We start from the raw sequence: 22,864 nt of genomic DNA on the forward strand, positions 1-22,864 counted from the left end.
GTGATATTACAAAACTAGTTAAGTCATAGAAAATGAATTTATTAGAAGCTCTAAACCTAATACAATTTTCTAGGAAACTTTAAAATTTAAATATTAATTTTCCCAGTGCAGATTTACCAGAGAAGAGGTACAAAAGAATGAAAAAAAAAACCCAAGAAAAACAGAAGCACGCCTGACAAAAGCCCTGAAAAGGGCGTCATCATGCTCATCCGTCCAGAGCTTGTCAAGTGGGTGGCTGTACAGTAAACACTCGAAAGCCAGAGACCCCCGAGAAGTGAGACCTCCGAGGTGTTAGCCCGCTTTATTAGCCAGCATCCCAAGCTCCGGCTGATTTATGGCCCGGCATTTATTGTTTATGAAACGTTCCAACCGAATCCCCCTGCCTTGGTGATAAACACGAGCAATTCATTTCGTGTTTTTATTATTTTTTTTAGTTAAGTGATATGCATACGATCGGCAAATTAATAAAGCTTAAGTGGCACACTGGCAAAATGACTTAATTATACATTGAATAATCAGCCAAGTTGAGCTTTGCCACGATCCCCTGACAATGATCTATGAAGTGTAGTTTTGCAAATGAAAAAGAAAAATTGGCAAAACAAATCCTTTTTGCAGAAAAATCGTGATGGAAAATCGATATATTCAAGTTGTCGGTTTTAAAATTTGATATTTAATTGTAATTCAAGCAATCTGTAGTTTGACCAGTAATACCAGTTCTCATGTGCTTTTTAAGTACTATATGCCGTGTGCTCACATTTCGTGGGGGCCCTTGGCCAAGTGTTTTTCCATTTGGCCATTTCGATTTCCCTGGCAATTTTCATGTGCCTGTGATGGGCAAGAGGGGGTAAAAAGATGAATAAACTGCAAATTATCGGAGGCCGCAAAAATGATGATGGATCACCCAATCGCGTATTCGCCATAAACCGGCAACAAGTCAATAAGAACAACTACGGGCTCTTCAGGCATATGGCGGATACCAGACTCCAAAGTCAATAGCAATTTTTGTGGCAATTTTTTGTGTGTGATTTTTTTTATTCATGTTTGCTGTTCCCAGGCAGCGTACACAAAAAACAGTTTGAAGTATTAACACAAAAGCCGCTTTAGCTTTTGGCTTTACCAGCCAAAAAACACAAACACACTGGAAAATATATACAAGAATATATATATATATTTATATATAGAAGGGGGTCTTTTTATGGAGGATTTGTGTGATCCGCTGCAATATACCGGCAACCATCATCATTGTCGGCTTGTTGCATTGTTTTTTCTTCTTTTTTTTTGCCAAACAAAAAAATGGGAAATAATAATAAAAAATAATAATAATAAGCAAGGAAAAAAACACTGTTGCTGCTGCTGCTGGGATGCGATGCTGCAACATGTTCATGCCTCATTATTTTCGTACGGATTTTTGCGGTTCACCTTGGACTCTTTGGATTTGGGTTCTCATGCTGTTTGCTGGTTTCATTCAATAGGCTTTTGCTTGCCACAGGGATATAGTATATATATAAATTGGTCGGTTTATTAAAATTCCAGGCCAAAAAATGGCAACCAACACATGTTTTCACGCCTACAAAGAAAGAGCGCAAAAACAAAAAGCTGACAGAGCAACCGCCTTTTATGCAGATTAGTCATATGGAGATGGAGTCTCTCCTCCTCGTTCTCCTTCCTCCATATGCAAAATCAAATTATTCAAATTCAATTATTGTCAATTTTATTTATTATTAATGCGCATAATTGTCAAATTTGCCAAATTTATGAAACTCTGTAGTTTTTTTGTCTCTTCGGAATCGGTTTCTTTATCTTTTTTTTAAGCTTTATGCAAATGGAGACAACGAGATTTTTTGGTGCGCTCAATCCGCTTGAATTTATGAGACATGTTGAAATGCATCTCACCTTGCCTTGCCTTGCCGGTTGGATCCAGCTCAGAGCCAGAATATCGGAATATATATATCTGTATACATATAAAGCTGCAACACAGGAACTCTCGAAGAGCTCTAAAGTTGATCTGCCACCAAGGGAGTTGGCTTTGGAAGATTAATGGCAACGGGCTTAATTTGTTTTTGGGTGTTCTCGGGGTATTCATTACTTTACTTTATGCACTCGCATTGACACCTTTTTGAGACAAATATAAAAAAAAGAAGAAACTCAGCTAACTTTGGGAAGCTGAAATTTATATACTCTGCAAATTGCATTTAAAAAATAGGTTAGAAACGGAAATTGATTATAACTAAGCTTAAATTATTCGCATTCTTTTAATCGATATTTATCAATGTTTTCATATGAGAAATTTAAGTTTAAAGATCTCATAACTAGGCCAAAAAAGCATCAATTTTAATTCGGAAAGCTTTTCTATGTTAGTTTTTATAAGCTTTATAAAACTGCTTACTCAAATTAAAATGTAAAAGAATTAAACATTTTTATAATTTTTTTTGAGAATTTGAATTTTTTAACCCCTTCAAAAATGTTGAAAAAATTTGTACATATTTTTTTTCTTTCTGAAATGTCTAAATCGACTCTCCTGTTGTTGCTGATCAAGAATATATATGATTTATGGGGTCGGAAATGACTCCTTCTCTGTGTAACAGGCTTCTGATTAAAAGAAAAGTACCCTGCCAGGATATAAATTTATATGATTTAAAGGTGTACTAGGGGTGACTTTTAATAGGTTTTAGAAGTCTTTTTAACTAAACAAAAATAATGAAAAATACTATAACACAATCTAAACGCATACTTTTAAGTAGGAAACTCAAAAATATACAATGAAATGAGTTAAAGGATTTCTCGTGGAAATTAAAAAAAAAAATACTTTAATATTTTCTTTATTAAATATGGTATATATAACCTTCTTCCGCCTAATTTCTACCTTTAATACAATGTATTTCCCTCTCCTTTTTTTCGTTTTATGCCTCTGAACCCTTTCCCTTTTCATGTTGTTTTAACCCCATATCTTACATGATATTAAGCAATTCATAAGCGTGTAATTTCGTTTAACACACAGCAACAAGGAGAGTATAATACAAAAAAAATTAAAATACAACCCAAAGGAAACAAAAAGAAAAAAGTTAAATGTCTGCAGTTGATTTTTTCTGACGTCAAAATTGCAGACAACGCCGCCAAATTCAAGGCGGTCCCAGACATTGGGGATGTTCTGCTTCTACTTCAGCTTCCTTGGTTTTATAAGACCCCTGACCCTCTCTCTTCCCTCTAGTTTTTTTTAATAACACACTGAAAATGCTTATTTTTTTAACAGCATGAAAATTATAACGCATCAGTCACGAAAACACGAAGACAAGAAAACTTTAGCTTGCTTTCATTTTTTTTTTTTTTCTGCTGCTCCTCGTTATTTCCTGTAGTTTTTCCCTTTCCCTTTGGGTTATCTCTTGTTTTTCTCTCTCTGTACTTGCTGTTTACCCCATTTTGTGTGTCGGCCATTTTGGAGGGGAAAAGTCTGGCCAGAAAGAGATAGGGAATGCAAAAAGAGAGAGAGAAAGAAAGACAAGCCGGAGGGTAAGCAAAAAAAAAATTCGCATTGTACTTAACAAAATGGTTTATTAGATTGAAAAACGCGGAACCCAACACAAAAAACAACTTGAATTTGTTTTCTAGTTCTCCCCCATTTTTTTTCTCAGCTTGAGAATATGCAAATCAAGTTAAATAACAGACGGCATAAATTAAAAAATAGAAAAAGAACTAAAAGAATCTAGATGGTAGATGTGATCAGATGAAATGAATCTTTGAAACGCTCGGCAACTGTCCAATAATAATGAAATATACCCGAAATAGACAACTCTCCCTCCTCCTCCCCCTTTAAATTTAAAATTTGAATCTTTGTCTGTGACCTTTGGGGCCCATATCGATATATTTTGTTAGATGTGTGTGTATTTTTTTTCTCTTAATTTTGAAAGCGTATTAAATTACGAAGCGAGAAGCCCCAAACGACCCCAAGCCCAAAAAATTGAAACAAGAATTTCAAGTATGTTTAACCCAAAACAGAAAGAACAAAAAAATGAAACAAAAATCGAAAACCAAATCCGAATCAGAATCAGAAACCGAAACGCAGAGGAGTCCAGAGTTGGAGTTGGAGTTGGAGGCTCTGGGCTTAAAGTATTTCACAGGAAATCTTTGGAAACGCAACCCAACAGAAACAGCAACAATATGTTCTACACATTTCTTTCGGGTCCAGGCCCCCCGACTCCCTCACACTCTGCTCTCCTGGCCCCGTGTGAGAAATCGAAATCCCAAAACCAAAAAAAAAGAAAAAAAAAAGAGAAGAAAAAGAAAACTAAATCCTATAATGCCTGCGAGGGGCACACACAGAACCCGACCCGCACTCACGCACGGCTACATTTTGAAATATCTCTCATCGTGTGTGAGTGTTCTCGGTTTTTGGTATTTCTTTCTTTATATTTTTTTTTTTCAGAGTTTTTCAGTCGTTTTTGTTTCACATCCCCCCAACCCCCTCAGGTTATCCAAAAAGACCCCAAAAACCGAAACAGAGCGTGCGCTCACTCTATAATAATGATAAGATGGCTCTTAATCACAAAATTTATATATATATATATATATACCAATACCCTTCCTTTAGCCCAAAGTCCAGAAATCAAGGGATTGGAAAACTAAAGACCCCAAGAAAGAGAGAGACAGAGAGAGAGAGAGAGAGGGATAGAGAGAGAGAGAGAGAGCTAAAACTGATGATGGGTTATGGGCCTTTATAATTATGGGTCCTGTCATTCCCCAACTCAAACTCTACAATTTTCAGTTTAGTTCAAGACGTGGTCGGTCGTCTCTCTCCTTCTTCTCAGTCACCATTTTGGCCAGACTTTAAGACCATGATTTCGTGGGCGTGTCAGCCTTATACCTTATTGGTAATAATAATTAAGCAAATAATTATATAAAGAGTAAACTCACCGCTTGCACTCGTTCCAAAGTTGTCTGCAAATAGAGAGGAAAAAAATGCAAAAATTAGTTAATTATTTAGGTTAAAAAATAAAAACCACCTGCCCTCTAACTCAAAAATATTTCTCAAACCTGACTACAATAAATCTTCTCACAACAAACCTTTAAAAAAAAGAATGAAAAATTTCGGGCAGACCACAAATTGTTGTTGTTCTTTTTTTGGTTGGCTATAAAAATATGAAATATATATATTCACACGCCAAAAAAAAAAACAAGGGAAAGGACGTGGGGACTGTGGCAATCAATCAAAACTATGTGAAGCCTGTGAAATCATTGCCAAGTGCGAACCGAAAAATATTTGGAGCAAATCAAATGCAGCCTCAAAGAAAAAAATACAAAAGATAATGCCCGTTTCGGTTTCAACATTTTTTATTACTATTTTATTTTATTATACATCTTTCTAGAGCTGGGAGCATCATTTTATTTTTGGCTTTTTCGCACGCAAATCATATTTTTGTGTTTTGTTTTCTTTATGGTTTTTTGAAGCTGTGTTTTGTTTATGATTTTTAGCTAGGGGGCATTATGCAAATCTAAGGTATCCCATATACATAATATTTAATCTTTGAGAGATCTTGGAACAGAGGTGACTCTTATTATGAGAGTTTAGTGAAGGAAACCAAAATCAAAGGAGGTTTTTGAAGAGGTAAAGGTAAAATCCCTTAATTTTTTACCAATTTTAATTGAAAATTCCTCTCAGGCAAGATTATCCAGTTTAAGTATCTCTCTTGCAAGTACAAAATACTTGATTTTTTTTCTTTCTTTTTGCACACCAATCTCCTTGGTGTCATTTAGTCAGTTTGTAATGACATGGCTAAGAGTATTTTGTGAACTTGGCTTTTGAGGTTGGGCCCCTTTGCCTTGGGATGCGTTCTTCTTGTCATTTAAGTCATCGAACACGCATTGGTACATTGGGAACACGGTGTCGGTGTCGGGTTTTTGTTGTCGTGCCCCAATGTCTCCTTCCTCTCGCTGAATGTCAGTGTCCTGGAATGGCCATCAACAGTCCCTGTCCCTATCCCAGCTCATGACCAAGTCCGAGTCCGGATCTTAAGTTCCAGTCTCTCTTACAGAGTCGGTTAACACCCTAAACCCCCCCTCGAGCAGTTCATAAATAATCGTCTTAAGTTGATGGCAATGCGGTGACTGTCGACGATTGCTGGGTGGCACTCGATGCAGTTGATGGTACACCAAAAGAAATATATATATAAAGACATCATTTACGAGCTTTATACATATTCAAAACTATAATTTAAGCTTTATGAAAATCCATTTTTAAACCCTTAAACTAAATTGTTGAGTGACTTTTAGGTTCTGTTTGATAACCTTGTAGGTTGTTATAATTTTAGTCCGAATATTGTAATGCTGTGAAGTAATCATTTCCGACCCTATAAATCATATATATTCTTGATCAGCATCAAAAGCTGAATCGATCTAGACATCTCTGCTTGAAAATAAAAATTTTTAATTTTTTTCCAAATTTATAATTGGTAAAATTGTCAAATATTGAGAAAAAAAATTTAATTTTTTTTTTTCATTTTTAAAAGAGTACGCAGATTTATTAACCTTATAAAATCCAACATAGGACAGTTTTCCGAATGAAATTTAAAGCTTTTTTGTCTTAGTTATGAGGTTTTTAAACTTCAATTTATCGATAAATGTGTTAAAATATCGATAAATATCGATTCAAAGATTGCGAATATTTTTATCTTAGTTATGATAGACTTCCGATTGGATCCTACTATTCAATTTCAAACTGCAAAGGTATAAAATCTTCAACTTCCCTAGGCTAGTTTCTTTTCGGGTTTCTTTTTTGTTTTTAATTTTTTCTGATTCATTTTCCTAGATTTTTTCTCTCTCTGCATCTTTTCGGCTTGGCTTCTTGGATTTAAGCCTGAGTGCTTAACATTGCAGTTCGAAAATGAAAAGGCTTGGGAATTTATCCGCGCTGCAGAGAAAGAAAGCAAAGGCAACTTTGGGAATCGTTCAGATATTCCAAAAACGTTTCAATGAATGTCAGCAACGCATTGCTTCAATTTTTTTCCCCCCTCTACAACTTGGTTCTGTACTGAATGTTTCGTTTCGTTTTTGTATTTATTTTTTACCCCCATACAGAAAGTGGTTTGGTGGTGTGTCGTGTCTGATCCCATTTTAATATTCTAGATACTTAAATAAAATACGTGTCTGGCCTGGGCAACAAACGTTTATTGTTTGTTAATTGATTTCGCAGCCAAAGTTCTGGTTTAAAATGCAAAGTGCAGCCTTTCCTTCTCCAATAACAAAAAAAAAGCGAAGACAGAAAAACTTTGCACAGCCTGGCTGGCTGGTCGGGCATTTGGTATGCAAAATTTGTATGCCTTTTGGCCGGGCCAAGATCGTAGCTGCTGCTCCTCTTTACTTGTTCATCTTCTTTGGGCCCGACTCGCCTGGCTTTTGGGCGCAATTAATTTGCAGACGGCGAATCAGCCTTGAGGCTTTTGAAACAGTTGACAATTGTCAAGGACTGCGACAACTTGGCGGCTCGAGACTCAGTCTCTCTGTATTGTTGTTATTTTCCACTTGGAACATTTTGGACATCTGACAGGGGGACAGGAGACTGAGACTGAGACTGAAGAAGGAAAGTCTTGGACTTGGGTCATTTAACGGTAATTACCACAACAAAAAAAGAAAGAGAGCTTTCCGCGAACATTTGAACGCTTGGAAAATGCTTTTGGCCGCCTTTTTTTTGTATTCTCTCCTTTGGTTTTTGTTGTTGTTATTCTTTCCTGTAGTTTTAGCCGACTTTCCGAAGAGTTTGAGCCAAAGAGTTGGATCTGGCTGAAAGAGCAGCTCAAGTGCCGACAAAGCCAAAGCGGCCAAGTGAAGCATAAAAATGAAGCACCAAAAACGAAGAAAAACCTCAAAAAAATGGCACAGACACAAATAGAAGTAGATGTTGGTAGGCACTGAGAGAAATTATATATATGTAGATATATATAAAATGAATTTTAACTGAATTAAAAGGAGTTTTAACTCAATAAAAATCTGTAAATTAAGTTAGAAGAGCTTCTATGATTTAATTGGATTTAAGAAATTCTTTTGCCTTCCCAATTTACTATCTCTGAAGCTTCATTAATCTTTAGAAACCCTTGAAACCCTTTTAAATGTTATTAGGTATAGAATAAATATTAAATTATAGAGAATTGTTAAACTATTTTCTTAGTGTAAGAACACCGGCACACGATTTTCCATTTGGCCAGAGCCGAACAGCCCCCAAGACTCTCGAGCGCGACTCACAGTCTATTTATGTGACTATTGAAGTGGGGCTTTCTGTACACTTTCTGGGGGCCTTCCTCTTCAGAGGAGAACCAAAGACTGTAGACTGAAGACTGTAGACTGAAGACTGTAGAATGGAGAACCCAAGTTCGTAGTCGTAGTCTTATGCTCCGCACTCTATAATACTCCAGGTCTGAAGAGACTTGCGGCGGCTTGGGCTTTGATTTTTGCTTGATTTCTTTCAAAATCGTCTCTGCAGCAAAATAGAGATGCAGAGCAGGGCTCTAAAGCCCCCAGAATCTTGGAGTGTAGTCTGCTTTTATTTTATTTTTGTTAACTTTTTTTGTATTTGTTGGTTGCATGTGCAGTGACTGTGACGCCATTTTCAGGGCGAAGCGTATGCAAAAGAGAGGTAAAAGCCAAAAGACTGAAACTGAGGCTGAGTCTGTGGAGAACATGTCCAAAGGCAAACCGCCAAAAGGATAATCAGCAACAATTTAGTATTATTACACCACGTTTCGAAGCCATCGAAAAAAAAAAAACCCCAAAGAGGGAAAAAAGAAGGTGGAGCACACAAAGTTGTCTGTCAGAAGAGGCTGCTGCTCTGGGGTACCTCTTTTAAGCCTGGCTGAGCTCTCGAGTATGCATTTCAAAGAAAATCATTATTATCGATGCGGCAAGAGGATGAAAAAGAGGCACTGTGCTTGTGGATGTGGATGTGGATGAAGATGAGGTTCAGGTTGTGGCTCAGACCGAGTCCGAGGATGGAGGCTGGAGTAGGAACCAAAGTGCTGCCTTTAGGTCTCTTGCCTTTCGGTATTTTCACGTAGTTCGTAGATTGAGTTTCAATGGAAAAATGATTTGCAAATTGACTTTAACGAATTGCCAAAGCGAATGGGGCAGGTTGGCTCTTTTGGGCCATGTTATGGAATTTTGATTACAGTATTTGCTATTAGAAGAAAGCAACAACCATGCCGCCATACCGCCATGTAATTGGCACGCATTTTGGGATCCCAACTATGGGGACCAGGCTAAAAAGCCACTCCACCATTCAGTAGACAATTGAAGGCGTTCGTTCGTTGGCTGGGGCCAATGTCGATGCCATTTTGATGGCCATTTCATTGGCATTGGCTGTTGGCCAGGCTAAGAAAAGGAGAGAAGTGGAGGCTCGGCAAAACTCAAGATACTTTGGGGCCGCAGGCGGAATGTCTGATCTGATCCATGGCCGCCGATCAGGCGCACTTCTCTCAAAGAGATCACTGGCAAAAAATATCTGACAATTTACCCAATATATAAGATTTAAATAGTTGAAAAACTATACAAAAACAAAAAAAATTTTAAGGCTTAATACTAAAGTAATTAAACAAGAGTTTAAAGAGGTATTTCCACTAGTTTTCTGTCTAGAAATATAATTAATTTTGGGTAAAAACCCTATAATTATCCCTTAAGTCTCTCCTTTTTCTCTCACTTTTCCACGATTGAAACTTCGCTTGGGATCTCCCTGGCTGAGAAGGCTTTTGGCCGTTGGGCGATGCCAGTTCGTATATCATTATAGAAATTACCTACTCTCGGCAGCAGCCATTGTTAGTATTTGCCATTAACGTTAACTCTTTTGGCACAATCTGAGACGCTTGATCTCTCTTCTCTCTAGGATTTTTGAGGCAGCATCGATGGGGCAGCAACAGAAATTAAAAGCAACCAACCTGGTAACCAACCAAACAAAATAAGAAAACAACAAGCACACTGTGAGGCGGAAAGGCCAGACCAAAAAATGATGTTGTAAATTATAGAAATCTAATGGAAACGTTGACGTCAGTTGGTCTCGTGATGATAGCTCAAGTTAGATGATAAGAGGCCTCCCTATCAGTGGGTCCCTCACAGACAGATAGTTGTAGGTAGAGGTTTTAATAAATATTTTTTATAGAGATTAATACTTACCAGGACTACCGAGGAAGACTGAGGAATACAATCGCCGGGAGGCGTCTGCATTGCGAGCATCGGCAGGTGAGGACCATTCTCTTCGACACCATCGACCTGAAAAGCAATAGAAAAGCCGATTGTTACTAAAATATTCTAGCCATTGAATTAGTAGCTTTATAGTTAATTTTTAGTAGATGAAAATAATGAAAAATGAAAGAAGGAAATTAAAACCATATTTCTATTACAAAGTTAGTTCCCTTAAATGCCCTTAGAATTACTTTTTAAATCAACCAAACTCATCATGTGTGTTATATTTAACCCCCCAGTGATAACAATAAAATTGTTTAAATAAGAGCCCAAGAAACTTTGCTGTAAATTAATACCTAAACAAGTTAGTTAGTTATCAGAAGACATGAAGAGGGCAAAACCCTGGACAATTATTAATTCAATTTTCCGCGTAGTAAAGCCTTTCGGCAAACGAAATGAAACTCATTTCCAGTTAAGGCATCCATCCGCAACATTAAGATCTTGAGCCACTTTAAGCCACCAACTGACTGACACAATTCGCAACACTTGTCAACTTAATGCTTTTCAACCGATATTGACAGCACACTGAATATGTTAAGCCAACGCATATATCTTATGATATTTGTGGAAATGGAGGAGTGAGGGTAGTACACTATAAAAAAAACTAATAAGCCAAGTTAAAAGAAATAAATGTTAAAGCGAACATGGGAAATGAGAAGTAAGTTTGGTAGGGCCACACTGGCTTCCAAAGCAGAGTCTCTTAGACTTTCGGTCACACTAATATTATGCTTTTTTATATAAATTTCTTATTACTTTACCATTTTGAACTGTGTATCTTATATCTCCGATAGAAAAGTCTGGGATTTACAGATAGTTGTCTTGGTCTTTCGTCAACCTTTTCGTGAGTGACAGGTGCGCGCCTACGAAATATTAGGTCTCTTCCACCTGGCCTAAGTAACTCCCCAAAAAATGCTCCATAATCTCTAAATGAATAGGGGTCTCCCTCCCCGTCAAGGCCAAAGCTTCCCAAGCCCCCCATCCTTGGCAGCTTATCAAACCAAAATTGGCCACAAAATATAAACATAAGAACCTCAATGGACACTTTAAGCGCATAAAACTTTAAATGAAATACGTAGTGTAAGAAGGAAAAAAAAGCATGGAATGAAAATGGCGCTAATAATAATTTGGTTTATTGGCTTTAAAGCACAATGAGAGGCAATGCGAGGGCGGGAAAGGAAAAACTGGAAAGTGGAGAGGCGGAACTCAGGGAAAACAAAGGAAAGCAGGCAGCACAACCCTCCGTGGCCAATCTCCCAGGCAATTTCTATTATTTTTTTAAGCACTTTCTTGAGGGCAGACAAGCCAACGCACCTTTATTTAAATTTCCTTTTTTTTTACTTTGCCTTCTCTGCTGCTGCTTCTGGTTTTCCTATGCTGGGCAGTTCGAGAGGAAGGAAAAACTGAGGAAAAGCCAAGGGGGCGACTGCGCTTGGTTTTCTTCTTAATGGGCAATTTTCTTGGTAGTAAATGGGCACGTTTTATGAACGCTTTTGTGGGGTGTTTATGGGGTGGTGCCGATGCCCAGCCACCCCATCACCCCACTTTTCCAACCCCTCCCCTCCCACTTTGTGCCACGCCTCTATATATTTTTTTGGACACACCAAATGCAAGTCGCCTTTTGTTTTTTTTTTAATGGAATACTATTAAATTGCCACTGACACTGCACCTGTCCAATTAAAATGTAACATAATCTGGCCGGGAATAAATTGTTGAAGGAAAAGCGAAAACAACAAAAAATAACAAACATGACAGTGAGAAAAAACTTACTTCTAATAATTTATTAGTAATAAAAAGTTGAATTTCAAATGAATAAATTGAATATGAATAAATAATAAACTCATATTTCCTATTATTGCTTTGAATTTAAATATTTTACACGTATTATTCATTAAAAATAAATATTAATAAATTTTAAATTTTATTTATATATAAAAAAGTTAATAACTAAAAAAAGAAAATATGTTTTCGTTTTTTAAATCTTTTAAAGAAGTTATTTTGCGAGTACATTTTACCATTAAAAAATAGCCCCAAAAGTCCACAAAAATTTACCAGAAATCCTTATTTATTATCTAACCAAATCCCATTTATATTTATTAATTTTTATTTGCTGTGCAGTCAACCAAAAATCAATAATAAAATTAATAGAGTTTTCTGGGTGCCAACAACAAAAACTACTACGACAAGCAGGGCAACAACCGAAAAAAAAACAACATACACACAAAATTGTTCGCACATAAATCTTTGAACTAAAAAATTTTATTGTCGTTTTTATTGTAATGAAATAAAATAAAAATAAAAAACAAAGCAAAACAAAAACAAAACCAAAAGACAACAAAAACAGAGGGCAAAAGAGACAGAGAGAGGCTTTCGGAGAGCGAGATTCGCTCTCTCTCCCTCTAGCTCGCTCGCCCGCTTTTATTTCCCCTTGGCAAGATTATCGTATCGTAAGTTAGCTGCTTAAATATCGTAAGAAGGCAGCGCCATTTGCCGTCTTACCTACTCTTCGCACACAGTATAGTCGCTCTGCGAGGGAGCGAGACCAAGCTAGTGAAGACACTCAAGTGCAAGGCGGCGAATTTGATGGGGCGAATGAGGCGAATTGAGTTGCCGCCAGTCAATGGGCGCTCGTATTTTATATATATTTCTTTGTTTTTTTTTTTTTTTTGCTTTTCTGCCAAGTTAATGATTTTCGATTTTTACTCAGACTTGACTAATTAGATTTTGTCCCATTATTGTTATTTTTTGTACCTTTTCTTAGGCAATGTTAAATCAATAAAGCGTACAAAGCGAATTCGTTTCAGTTTAACGCTTTAAAAAAATGCCTTGAATAATATGAATATTAACTGAAAAATGACACAATAAAAAAAAGAATATAAAAACAACACATGACTCTTTCGAATTCTTTGTTTATGGGTCTTTTAAATGTCACAATTCTCAATTTTGAGAATGTGCTAAAACATTTATGGCGAGCTTGTTTCAGAAATGTATTTTAAATTATATTTTGTTGCTTCTCTCGCTCGAAAATATGTTTCAGAAATGTATTCTTAATTAACTTGGCCTGTTTTGTGGGCTATTTCTTATTTTCTTGTATTTATTTTTAATTGCTCTTTGTCTTTAAAATTATTGTAGATTTTTATTGTTGTGTATTATTATTTTCTTGTATTTTTAATTAAATTTTTGTGGGTTTTATGTATAAATTCTTTTTAAAAAATATAGTTTAAAGCTTGGTTTTAGTTTTTTAAATATAATTGAACTAAGAATTCGTATAAAAGACCTTGAAATTATTTAAAATATATGTATTTTAAATTATATTTTGCTTTGCCAAATGTTGAGCCTATTTTTGTTTTCATTTTCTCTTTTAAACATATTTTTAAAGTATTTCAAGTGATCTTAGATATTTTATCTTCTCCGTTTTTCTTTGCTTTTATTTATATTTAAAGTTTGTTTTGTTGTTTTCTCGCTTGATTTGCTTTTTGGCCTTTTTGTTGGTTAGAAACGCAACAAAACATTTTCTATTTTTAGTGGCACTATTTTGGTGGCGACCCCATTCGCTTTTCAGCCTCTAGCTAAGAGTATTCTTCTCCGTCTCCCCCCACCCCCTGATTTTCCCCCTCACTTTCCCCTCCGAATTTTCCCCCCCGAAGCAAGTGAAGTGCCCGTGGGCCTGATAAATGGCGCTTAGGCATTGATTAGATGCCCCAGAGCTCCAAAATGCATTTGCCTTATCATCCGTGCACTCCTCATACACTCACACACTCGCGCATATAACACACATTATAACTAACACCCATTATGACCCCCTCACCCCACTCAGACGAAAATTCTAACCCCTACCACAAAGTCGAGAAAAAAGAAAAACAACAGACGCAACGAAACGAATTTTCCATTTTCCATAGAGTTCACTTCACCCCAATGCCAAAGTCTCTTCAATTCCGTTCAATGCAGTTAGAGAAATTAAGTTGGAGAAGGTTTAAGGGTTTAATTATTATTATGATACCGTAAGATATAAGGAAAATGGGTTTTAAAAACGTGTGTTAATTAGTTTATAAATGGTAAATAAACATGAGAGTTATAATACTAAAGTTGAAGTCTTCTCATTTAACTCGCTTAAAGTGGCACTCGTCTTAAAGTTAGCGAGTAGCGAGTAGCTAGTTTGACTTCCTACTGTACTTAATTATAAAATTCCTTTCTTTAATTGTGTAATAAAAATAATTAAACAATAAAGAAAGCATATTCCCATGTTATGATAATTAAGATACCACCCACAATGACATGATTTAGCCCCATCAAAAGTTTTATTCTCTGTGTAAATGTGTCTGTCGCTGTGCCATCCGTCCGTCCGTCCCTCTGTCCGTCCGTCTGTGTGTGAGCCATTCTGTCTGTGTCTGTGTTTAGATAAAATTGTGTTTCGAAAGTGACAGTTGAAATGATTTATCACTTGCCAGCGACTGCAAGGCGCAAACGCCAACGCGCTGGCCCGCCCCCTTTAGCGCACAGCCCACCATGGCTGTCGTCAAAGTTTTTAGCACAAGCTTCCCTTCAGCAGAGACACCACCACCACCACCCCCTCGTTCCTCGAGGAAAATGTTTGGCATTTTTGTGTAGAAAAATTGAAAATTGCTTTTTTCGTCAGCGCAGCCCCCCTTTTGGCGTCCTTGCCTCCTGGTATCTCAGGCAACTTCATCTTTCCAATTTTCTACTATTTGGCTTTGTTCCCTGCTCTCTCTCTCTCTCCCTCTCCCTCTCTCTTGTTGTTGTTATCTGTGAGTTTTTCATATGAAAATTTAATTCCACAACCCCCACCCCCCTCAGCAACTTTTCCTGTCCCCCGCACCAACTTTCCACATTTCCCATGCGAGCTAATTTAAAAATTTTTGTAATTTTTTTCGCTTTGCTCTTTTGGAATTTTTGCAATGCGCGACAAAATGATTTATGTCGCTGCCTGGGCGAAATTAAAAATATTACAAAAAGCCCAAACAGCAACAACAACAACAGTAACAACATCAACAATGTGAACACATTTAAATAACATAAAAAAATACACCCATACATATATATAGAGACACGTGTGTGTATATTTGCATATACTATGACTTTAAAATGAAATTGTTGCCGTGTGGAAATTTACGCTGGCTTTTCTCAATTTTTATGCCCAACAATTTCAGGCGACATTCGGAATAACACAAATAGCAGGCCGGGTTGCAAAAAAAAAAAAAAATATATATATATATATGTAAAAACAAAAAAAGAAAAAAAAAACATTTTAAAATAAAATACATAAACCGCAACAATTTTTCAACATTTTGCACGTGTAAATTTTCCAATTGGTTGAACGCGCCAAATGAACGAAGGGGGGAGAAAAAGTCTCGCGAAAAATGGGGGAGCGAGGCAACAAAATAAAAAAGCTAGGGAGGGGAAAATGGCAGGGAAATGAAAATGGAAAATGGGTGGGCGATTGGTTAAAAAGCCGGGTGGTTTCACTGGGATGGATTCATTTAGTCAGTCAGGTGAGCAAGTTTTCTTTTCTTTCTTTTGGAATGAAAACTTCAAAATGATGGCAGCGAAAAATTATGGCGGAATATGAAATTTGCATAGGTTAATGCTATGGGAGACAGAGACCCTCTTCTACCGGGGTGGCCCTGAAAACTGGGAAAACAAGTTGGGAAAACAGGTAACGTGTGAGTGACCAGCAATTGTTCCGGTCTTTTGAGGCAGCATACATGTTTTTTTTCTTTACTCTTTTGATTAAATTAAATATATTTTGCATTGCCGTCGGGGGTTTTGAGTAGTCAGTAAAGGTGATTTAAATATTATTTAGTTTACATTTTAGTTACAAGAGAAAAGGGTAAAGGAAATAAATAAATATTACTTGTATAACAAAAATATAAAATGAACTCCATTGCAAATGAGATGATATTAAAAAGTTAATATTTCCCTCAATATGAATATTACTTCTGCAATTCCAGCTTCACTTTTGATGTAAACAAAACTAAATAACAACTAAAATATAAATATTATTTTGTATATTTTGCAGCTATCAAATGCCTTTAATCTCTTTTGATAAACTTTATCAATTCTTAAACAAAGGGAAATCCCAAAAGAGCTGCTACTTTCTTATGAATGAATTTTATTTTTGGCCGAGATAAGCTTAACAATAATGGATTAGATATAGTTACCAAGTTGATATTGGTTTAATCTTTTACTATACATACATAAATATATATATATATATACTATGTAGGCTTTGATTTCCTTTATTGAATTCTTGTTGGCCAAAAAAAATTAAAGCTGGCCAGCTGCTGGCATGTGGGGAAAAAAGCAAACAAAAAAAAATGTTGTTAACCCAAATTGCATTGGCATTTCATCTCTGCAATCTTTCATTTAGTTTTTCCTCACTCTTGTTTTATTTCTTGGCTTTTTGTGTAATTATTCACATGCACCGAATGAATTTTTGTGTTTTTTTTTTTGTCTGCCCCTCTTTTAGTTCGCCATGATGGCCGGAAGGTGGCGCTGCTGCAGCTGCTTTACGAGCACAAAAAAAATGAAAAAAAAAAAAGAGGAAAACCAGAGCAGTTATCTATTTTGTTGCTGCTGCAGTTTGGCTGGCATTTTCCGCTGCCGTTTTCACAGCATTTCCCAGTTCTTTTTTTTATATATATATTTCTGTTGTATTCCAACCAGCCATTTTTTCGCGTTGAGGAATTTTTGTTGCTTGCTTTTGTTTTAATTTAAATGAAAAAGCTTTTCGCGCATAGTTATGAAAATAATGGCTGCAAAAAGGCAAACTTGCATATAGACGAATGTACGTACATACATATCTATGGGGGGAAAGCCAGTTCTAATGCATTAAAGCCAACTAAGTGGTTTTAGTTTGGGCCTTAAAGTGATTTTGTTTTGAAATATTGGTAGAAATTTCCTTAAAATAGAATCAGTGAAACTGTTTTTAAATGTTTAATAAAAAGCATTTAAAATAATAGAAACAATAAAGATAATTTAAACATTTTTCTGTATTGAATTTTTTGTGTCAGACCCGACGGCTGCTTTAATTTGAAATGTTGTTTTTTCCCCCTTGTGTGTGAGGTTGTGGGTAAAAAATGCAATAAAAATAAAGGGCCACACCTCGAACATGACTTGTAACTTAAGCTATGGAACTCCATCGTTCTTGGGAGCCTGTGTCATCGGTTTTTGGCGACATCCTTTTTTGCACCACACACACATATCGCTTTACACTTGAAGTGAATTTGAAAGTCTGGATCGGTTCGCTCGTAACTCTTGGCCCCCTCCCCTGTGACTTCTCACCGTTTTTTATGCCCACACAAGCTCTTCTCATTGGCTTTATTTTTGTATATTTTTTGTATTTTTTTGTATCTTGTCCCGCGACTAATATAAACGTACAATGGACCAACTTAAGCTGAAATGACAGTTGCGACATGTTTGCGTAGGCGTGTGCGATCTCCCGGACAAATGGACAAATGGACAACGGACCCAGGCCAGCAAATGTTTTGGTATTAATTTTTCTTGTTGTTCCTTTAGCAGCATCTGGCCCCTCAATCTCTATATATATATCTCTGAGTCTCTCTGTCTCTCTGTATATTCTCCATCCAGAAATCTCCAAGCTCTGGCTGACAATAAACTTTATCGCATTCATGTGAATGCACTTTATGACACCTAACCAGGCAACACACAACAGCCTTCGAAGGTGGGGAGAAACTTGTTTACCTGCCCGCAAATTTCCTTAAAGAGTGAACAAAAGGAATACTTTTCGTGGCGAATTTCGATGGTGATTTTTGCACGAGTGATTTGAATTGAAAGACTTTGATGAGCTCTACATATAGAGCGAGTATTAAGTGCAGAGAGAAAAAATGTAGTCGAGAAGAAAGGTAAAGAAAGTTAGCAAAGTTATTAATCAGCTTTAGCACCCTTTTTCGAGGTATATAATATTTAAAGACACTTGAAATCAATTAAAAATTATACAAAAATTATTTATAACCTCTCAAATATCTATAATGATATTGTAATGATTTCTTTTTGCCGTGTAAAAATGGTTATTTTGTGGTCGTCTGGCTTGGCTCGTGACTTGTGCAATTTCAGTCGTCCGTTTGACGGTCACGTGACCCTAATAAATCACAGAATTAATGTTACATAAAATGGAGTTGGCTCGACAGGCAAAGTCCAGGAGCGCGAGGTCCTGCTAAAAGTCCTGCCCGGCTGGAAAGCAGAAAAAAAGCCACCACCAAAACATTTGAGTGGTTAAACTATGCCGTACCGGAAATTGAAAAACGTTTGCGGCATTTCTGATAAGAACAACTCCTCCGTTGGCTTAAAGATCAACTGGTAAGAGCTGCCTTCTGTCCGGGTTAATAAAGAATACTTTTAAACAATTTTTTATTTAATTCATATATGCTCTTAACCCGCCCGGATTTCACCACACACACACACACACACACAGTCACCAAAGAGACACAGAGATAGCCGGCAACATTACGGCCATTAAAAATACCCAAAACGACAACGACAATTTCCTCATTATCGTAAAATTTATTCAAGCAAAATAAATTCATTGGTCGTTAACCTTGACACTGGTTTTTCTTTTATTTTTTTCTCTGCCCCCTCCGACCCACTCGGAGTGTGTGTGTGTGTCGTAAAATTCATGCTATGACGCGTGTTAAATAGTCGCTTGTCAACTGGGGAAAACTTTTGGCCCGCCAGCTGTAAAATGATTTTCCCAGACAAAGCCAGCCCCCTCTGAGCTTCAGATCGCCTCAAGTTCGACTACATTATAAGTGTAGGCAGACAAACAAATTGTGATTACGGGCAGAAAAAAAAAAACACAAGAAAACAGAAGCTTAAGGAATCTGTAAACCAAGCATGACTTTCATTATTCTTTTCTTTTTTGGTTGTCTGCTTGGTTACCAAACTACCAAAAATAAATAAAGCCAAATGACGGCCGTAAGTATGCTATACAATAATCGATAAGTGTGCGTGTGTGTGTGTGAGTGCTTGAGCTTGTGTGTGTGCACAGGAAAAACAGAAGGATCTGAGTAATTCCTGATTTAAGAGTGACTTGTTTATGTTTTGTGGTAAAAATTAAGCTGTTTAAAGAAATATTTGCTACATAATGCAGCCAAGGCTAAATAAACTCACTTTGTGGTGTGACCAAGCTAATAAAAAAGTGACCAAAGGATAACTATTTATAGAGTGACCAAACTTGCTTGTCAGAGACTCATTAAAATAGTTTTAAATATTGTTTGCTTACATTTTCTTAATTCAAAATACTGTTCTCTGATTTCCAACTATTTTCCCAGTGTATCCTTGTTGTTTTTACTGCTTGACTGCGTTTTCCACACACACATACACACACACAGGCACACTCTTTCGCCCACAGACAGCCCGAAAAAGGAGCGATTTGTCATGGGGTTGCCGCGAGTTTTCGGGAGTTTTGCATTTTCCCCAAAAACCACTTTTCCCTTGGGCTGTTTTCGCTGGCTTAAAGTGTTAATGTATCTCTCATGCTGTGACAGTTTCAGGCATTGTTTTATGCACCGAGAACTTGTTGAATACCTTTAGGATTTATGGGCTTTATTAAAGCCCACACAGAGAAATCGGCTTTAAGGTCTGAGCAAATTAAATTTGATTATCACTTTCGAGTGGCCATAAAACCAATTCATATGTAAAATAGCAACTTCTAGACTCTATATATCCCCTCTCCTATATATAAATTATAGCTGTGACAAAGGAGAACGAGAGCTAGAGAAAAATACGAGGATAAATAAATAAATAAAAAAAAGGAAAACTAAAGCAAGCCATATAGAATGAAGAAAAGCTTTTTTCATCCCAAAAGCTAGCATGTATTTGTGTGAGTGTGTGTGCGGCAGCTGTCTGTGTGCGTATTGGCGAAAACTCCGACCAACTCCGACTGCTTTTCCCTGCTGCTTTCCCTCTACTAACACACACACACACACACACACACACACACTTGCACACTCCACTCCCTATTTTTCCTCTCAAGCTGTCGTCGTCATTTCGTTCTTTATATAAAACCCGAGCTTGGCCAAGGAAAATGCTCTCATATATATATTTTTTTTCGCCTTGCGTTTTTTTTTCCTTCTGTGTTTTGCCTTTTTTCCTATTTTTCTACATTTCTTTTATTTCCAGTCAGCAGAAAAAATTCTTATACACAGAAGAGCTGCGTTTCTGCGACTGGAAAAGCTTTTCCCCCCAGTACACGGTGTGTGTGTGTGCGAGAGCTGGAGCAGTCAGCTCAGTTTTCTTTTGAATGATTCGATGATTTTAAGCGCCTGCGTTATATGAAAACCAATCGCATCAAAGCACCCCATTAAATTTCATCGTCAGGCATATATCCTTGCCCGAGCATACAAACACACACTCATACACCCATCTGGAGGTCCTGGCAGCTGCTGCTGCTGCTGCTGCTGCTAGCCGATATTCTTGGCTCCTGGCCACGTCTGCATCTATGGACGTATTCGTCTGTCTAAGCCCAAGGCAACGGAGCTCCAGCTCCAGCTCCTACTCCTGCTGCTGGTGCTGCTATGCCATGTTTGCTATGTGCCAGGGAAATCCGTCAGAAAAGCGCAGCCGCTGCAGCTGCTCCTTCTCGTTTCGAGTTTCCATCGCTTTTCCCCCTTTCGCCCCCGCCCCCTTGAAACTTTCCCTCCATCATTATGTGCTGACGGCGTAAATGGCTCTATCAGCACATTGTGCTGCCTTTGGTGCCTCTGACATGTGAGCCTTCGAACTCTCAGGCTGTTGTGCGAGGCCAGCTTAAAGTTTTTCTTCAGCACATTTTGAGGCAAATTTAAAGTGCTGCTAATGGCTTTATATGAGATGAAGTAAAAAATATACATAAATTGCAAGTCATTTTGGGGAAATGGGGGAGATTACAGTTGAAACTCTTTAAATGGAAAACATTTATTTAAGGCATTTTAGCTTGAAAGAAGATGTTTTTATGAGAAGTTTAAGTAGGGAATGTATTAGTTTTAAATTAAGAAGAACTTTTCTTTCCTGTTTTGAATATATAAAGAAATTTTTCAAAGACACCCAAAAGTAGGCTATGATATATATCATTTTAAGTAAGCTATCAAAGGGTTCTTAGTATCTAAAGCCTAGGTTTCTTTATATTTTCATTCTTTAAATAATCTTATGTATTGCCAAAGTATATCAATAGTTTTCTTTTTTAAAAACTTTACTCATTCAACTCTTTTTTCTAATTTAGTTATTGACAAACGGATTTGAATAGGGAAAGTTCTAGCTGCAAGAAGTTCCACTGCCTTGGGTTTTTCGACTGTAGTTTTTTAGATATAAACCTGAATATATGTATATATATATAAAGCTAGTTGCTATATGCACATAGTCACACAGTCTATCACTGGCAAATGCCGCCATCTTCTGGTGTTCCGTAGTTTGCTTTATTTCCAGTTGGTTCTGCTCCATCTCCCATTTCTACTTCCCTCTCACTCTTTGGCCACTTTCTTGCTTTCATCCTTTATTTTTTTTTATATATATATATTTTCCTTTCTTTTTTTTTTTATTTTTTGATGGCAAACATTTAATGGGTTTTTCAGAAAATTGCATTTTCTTCTTTGGCACTCTTTAGTCTTTTTGTTTAGCTGCTACTTTTGCAATGCCAGAGAAAGCAGAGAGAAAGAGGGGGAAGTCTGGGGTCTGGAGCTGGAGCTGCTGCTGCTGCTCATGACCATGGCTGCCATATTAGATTTTGAATGCATTTCCGCTTTTTGCCGCAGCGAGCAAAACTTTTGTTCGCCATGTTGGCTCTCACTCTCTCTACCTCCCTCCCACCCATCGCCCTATCTCTTTCTGTTTCTCGTTCCTCGTACTCTGGGAAATATTTTCCACTGACTGACAGCTGTGCAAATGGGCGGCAACAAGGACGAAGGAGGCGTGCTGCAAGTTTGTCTATCTCCACCAGTTATCCTGTTTGTTGTTCTTGTTTTTGCTTTTCTTTTTTTTTGGGTGCTTGCATTAAAACTTTGTTTCATTTTCCACTATTTTTCCCTTTTTGCTTTTGCTTTTGTTTGATGAAAAAGTCCAAGTTGTTGCGCAAAAGTTTTTATGCAAGTTTTGCTATTTTGGCAAATGGATATCCTTCTGCTACTCGGCAACTTCTCCCTTCGATTATTCCTGTGGTGGTGCCAGCTATCTATATATGTTACTTATATGAAACTTTGGGTCAGACACATACATACTCTGGCTTTTATATACAGGCTACCATTGGCGGGAAGTTTAATCAAACTTTTCGCCCAACATCATGCCCATGGTGATGGTGGTAGTGGTGGTGTTGGGAATAAATGAAATAATGAATTAATAGGAATTTCTTAACTCTACACAGTCGCACACCTTCCAGCTATGCGCGCATACACATAAAAACCGTTGCATATTTCAGGGCGCAGGCTGCATATGCAAATGAAACATTCCACACATTCCCCCCCAAAGGCAAAAGGCCATTAAATGTCAAACCCGCAGACACAATGGACAAAAAAACAGAAAAATGAAGCGAGTCAGTAGAGGGAAAAAAGCAAACAACAACCAACCCGTTTTCGTTGACCAAATTAAAAAGCCATTTGGGCCTAGCCAAGCTAACAGACTTTTGTGCCAAGTTACCTTTAATGCA

The 22,864-nt window shown here is 37.1% G+C and overlaps 1 protein-coding gene across 3 annotated transcripts in view; it reads right to left on the reverse strand.

Annotated features, from left to right (window-relative positions):
• hth (Meis homeobox homothorax) overlaps positions 1-22,864 on the reverse strand; it is a 206,354-nt gene that overhangs the window by 17,196 nt on the left and 166,294 nt on the right. For all 3 annotated transcript variants that reach the window (XM_086839726.1, XM_086839725.1, XM_086839724.1), the window contains 2 exons: positions 10,147-10,242; positions 4,909-4,932 (listed from right to left, as the gene is read on the reverse strand). In XM_086839726.1, coding sequence (XP_086695852.1) covers positions 4,909-4,932; positions 10,147-10,242 — 120 coding nt within the window. The remainder of the gene's footprint in view (positions 1-4,908; positions 4,933-10,146; positions 10,243-22,864) is intronic.

The sequence above is a fragment of the Drosophila serrata genome, unplaced genomic scaffold (assembly GCF_035046125.1).
Source record: "Drosophila serrata isolate PLE 108 unplaced genomic scaffold, ASM3504612v1 contig_376, whole genome shotgun sequence".
Classification (NCBI taxonomy): domain Eukaryota; kingdom Metazoa; phylum Arthropoda; class Insecta; order Diptera; family Drosophilidae; genus Drosophila; species Drosophila serrata.